Source organism: Coffea arabica, chromosome 8e, assembly GCF_036785885.1.
Source record: "Coffea arabica cultivar ET-39 chromosome 8e, Coffea Arabica ET-39 HiFi, whole genome shotgun sequence".
Lineage (NCBI taxonomy): Eukaryota > Viridiplantae > Streptophyta > Magnoliopsida > Gentianales > Rubiaceae > Coffea > Coffea arabica.
Window position 1 is genome coordinate 614,253 of NC_092324.1, and position 2,595 is coordinate 616,847.

General features: G+C 35.4%; 1 protein-coding gene across 1 annotated transcript; it reads left to right on the forward strand.

The window, feature by feature from the left end:
• The first annotated feature begins 838 nt into the window (after positions 1-838).
• Positions 839-1,585, forward strand: LOC113703758 (probable L-type lectin-domain containing receptor kinase S.7). The gene has a single exon (XM_072061811.1). The coding sequence runs from the start codon at positions 839-841 to the stop codon at positions 1,583-1,585; it is 747 nt and encodes a 248-aa protein (XP_071917912.1).
• The last annotated feature ends 1,010 nt before the right edge of the window (positions 1,586-2,595 follow it).

The window sequence follows — 2,595 nt, forward strand, 5'->3', positions numbered from 1 at the left end:
TTACAAAGGGATTTTATTATCAGATCCTCCTGCGGTCATTGCTGTCAAGAAAATTAATGCAACATCAGGACAAGGTTCTTTTCTTTACTTCTCTTGCATTTTTGAAGAACTTGATTTTTTATTTTTTATTTTGTAGAGTATATGAACGTTAGAGAAAGGAATTATGGAAAGGATAGTCGTCCCCAAGATTCAAACATTCAAAATTTTATCTGTGAAGTCAATTCTTTTGTTGCTTTTTTTTTTTGGGTTAAAAACAAGTCCCTTTTCAAACACATGACTGATTTTCCAACGTTCTCAAAACATCTCCATTGGAGAATTTCATAATTTAGTATAAAATCTTTACACTTGCATGCCAAGATAGAACTTCAAATACAGGAAGAATTACAATTTTCACTTTTTCTATTGAAAATAAAAAAAAAGTCCCTTTTGAAAGTAAATCTTGTTTCTGTAATGTTTTCAGAAAATTTTACATTGATGCATACAAGTCACAACAAACCCTGCCCATGAAACTGATTAATTACAAGTCCTGCATAGTTTCTGCCTGGGCTTGCTTGGATATAGTATATAGTACCCCAAATTTGTATGCATGATAGATAAGTTCATGTGCAGCAAAACTAGCTAGAACTGAAATTATTTGGATGAATAGACACACTTGTTCATTCTAATGCAAACTGTTGATCAGCTTCAGATGGATTGAACAAGTCTTTTCTTTTATTTGTTTCAGGTGGAAGGGAATACTTGGCAGAGATGTACAATTGGCCGCCTAAGGCACAAAAATCTAGTCCAACTCCAAGGTTGGTGTCATGACAAAGACCAGCTCTTCCTAGTCCACGAATAGATGCCCAATGGTAGCCTCGACCGCTACATTGGAAAGGTCTCTCTTGACTGGAAAACTAGGTACAGAATCCTATCAGGATTGGCATCTGCATTGCTTTATCTCCACGAAGAATGTGGCAATCCTGTTGTTCATCGCGATGTGAAGCCTAACAATGTGATGCTGGATTCAGAATTCAACGCTCATCTAGGCGATTTTGGCATCGCAAGACTACTTCAAAATGATAATTTCGGGAACACAATGGCTGCAGGAACTCCAGGATACTTGGCTCCAGAAGTCAGCTACACTGGAAGAGCTACACTAGAGTCTGATGTCTACAGCTTTGGCATGGTGGTTCTTGAAGTTGTTTGTGGACGACGATCAAGAGGTATGATGGAAGAAAACAGTCTTGTGGATCACGTCTGGACTACACACGAAAAGAACGAATTATTTACATGTGTGGATCCAACTCTTGAAGGCAAATTCGACGAAGAAGAAGTAAGGAGGAGTATACTAGTTGGACTGGCATGTATGCATCCAGACAGAAGGCATAGGCCAAGAATGAGGAAAGTGGTTCAAATCTTCATGAACCCTGATGAGCCATTGATTAAAATTGCAGTTTCTAGGCCTACTGCTGTAAGTTTGCCATTGCATTCTTCTCATTCGGATTCAATTGCAAGTGAATTTAGCTCTAACAAAGCCCCTGCTGAAGGAAAAGGTTCCATGGACTCCCTTCCGGATGAGATGACAGTCGTATTTGATGATCGATGATAAATCAGTAGCGGAGGCAGAAAAAATTTTTAGTGGGGGCAAAAGCAATTCTAAAATTTTTACCTACTATTTTTCTAATTTTTTAAGAAAAAAGATATTCACCAACAAGTACAAATGATGCATATATTCCATGAAAAACATAAAAAGACAAACTCAAAATAATTAATGTAATAATAATTTTATTTCAAAAAGCAAAATAAACCATTTACAATTGCTCATGACGAGTTTTCATATTTTGATAACGGTTTACAATCTTTTCATTTTGAACTTCATGAAGTATATTTTTCACAATATAAGTAACTAAACAATCATTCATTCAAGTGTCTTCCATTCTATTTCATAACCGATTCTTCACTATATTCATAATTGAAAAAACCCTTACTACGGTAGCTGTAACAACAGGTAAAATCAAAGGCAACTTTAAGAGCATATAAACCAATAGATATACAAAACTCCAAGGGCACACTTGAAGTTATATCAAATTTTTATAGGTATTATAAAAATTTAAGGGTCCTCCACTGCCCCCAGTGTAAATCCGCCCCTGGATGATATGGTGTGTGCGTTTATAAGGAGAATCAAATGCAAGACTATTATTTCCATGTTTTGTTTTTGTCTATTTGTTTATTGTCATTGTTTTGTGAGGTCTTATTGTACATTTGATCAAGAGTTGCTCCTACTTCCCCAGTTGTCTGGACAGAAAATCAAGAGTTCTTTTTCATCTTTTTATAAGCTCTTACACGTTCTTTTGAGTGATAATACATCTATCGAAGAAATCAATTGACTATAAAATCAACACTTAATAAATTGACCTCTATTAGGATTTATTTCTCGCAAAAGTCAAAATGCAGAATTAGAGCAGAAAATTCTTGGTTACTTTTGAGCAAGAGAACCGCAAAAAGTAGCCAAAACTAGAAGCCTATACAACGAAACAATGCTTTCAAGAGTATGAAGGTAATTAAATGTTGCATATATTGATGTTGACATAATTGAATCAGGATCATCTCCATTAA

Excerpts from the sequence above, each read along its gene's own strand:
- LOC113703758 (XM_072061811.1), top strand. The coding sequence starts at position 839 with ATGCCCAATGGTAGCCTCGACCGCTACATTGGAAAGGTCTCTCTTGAC.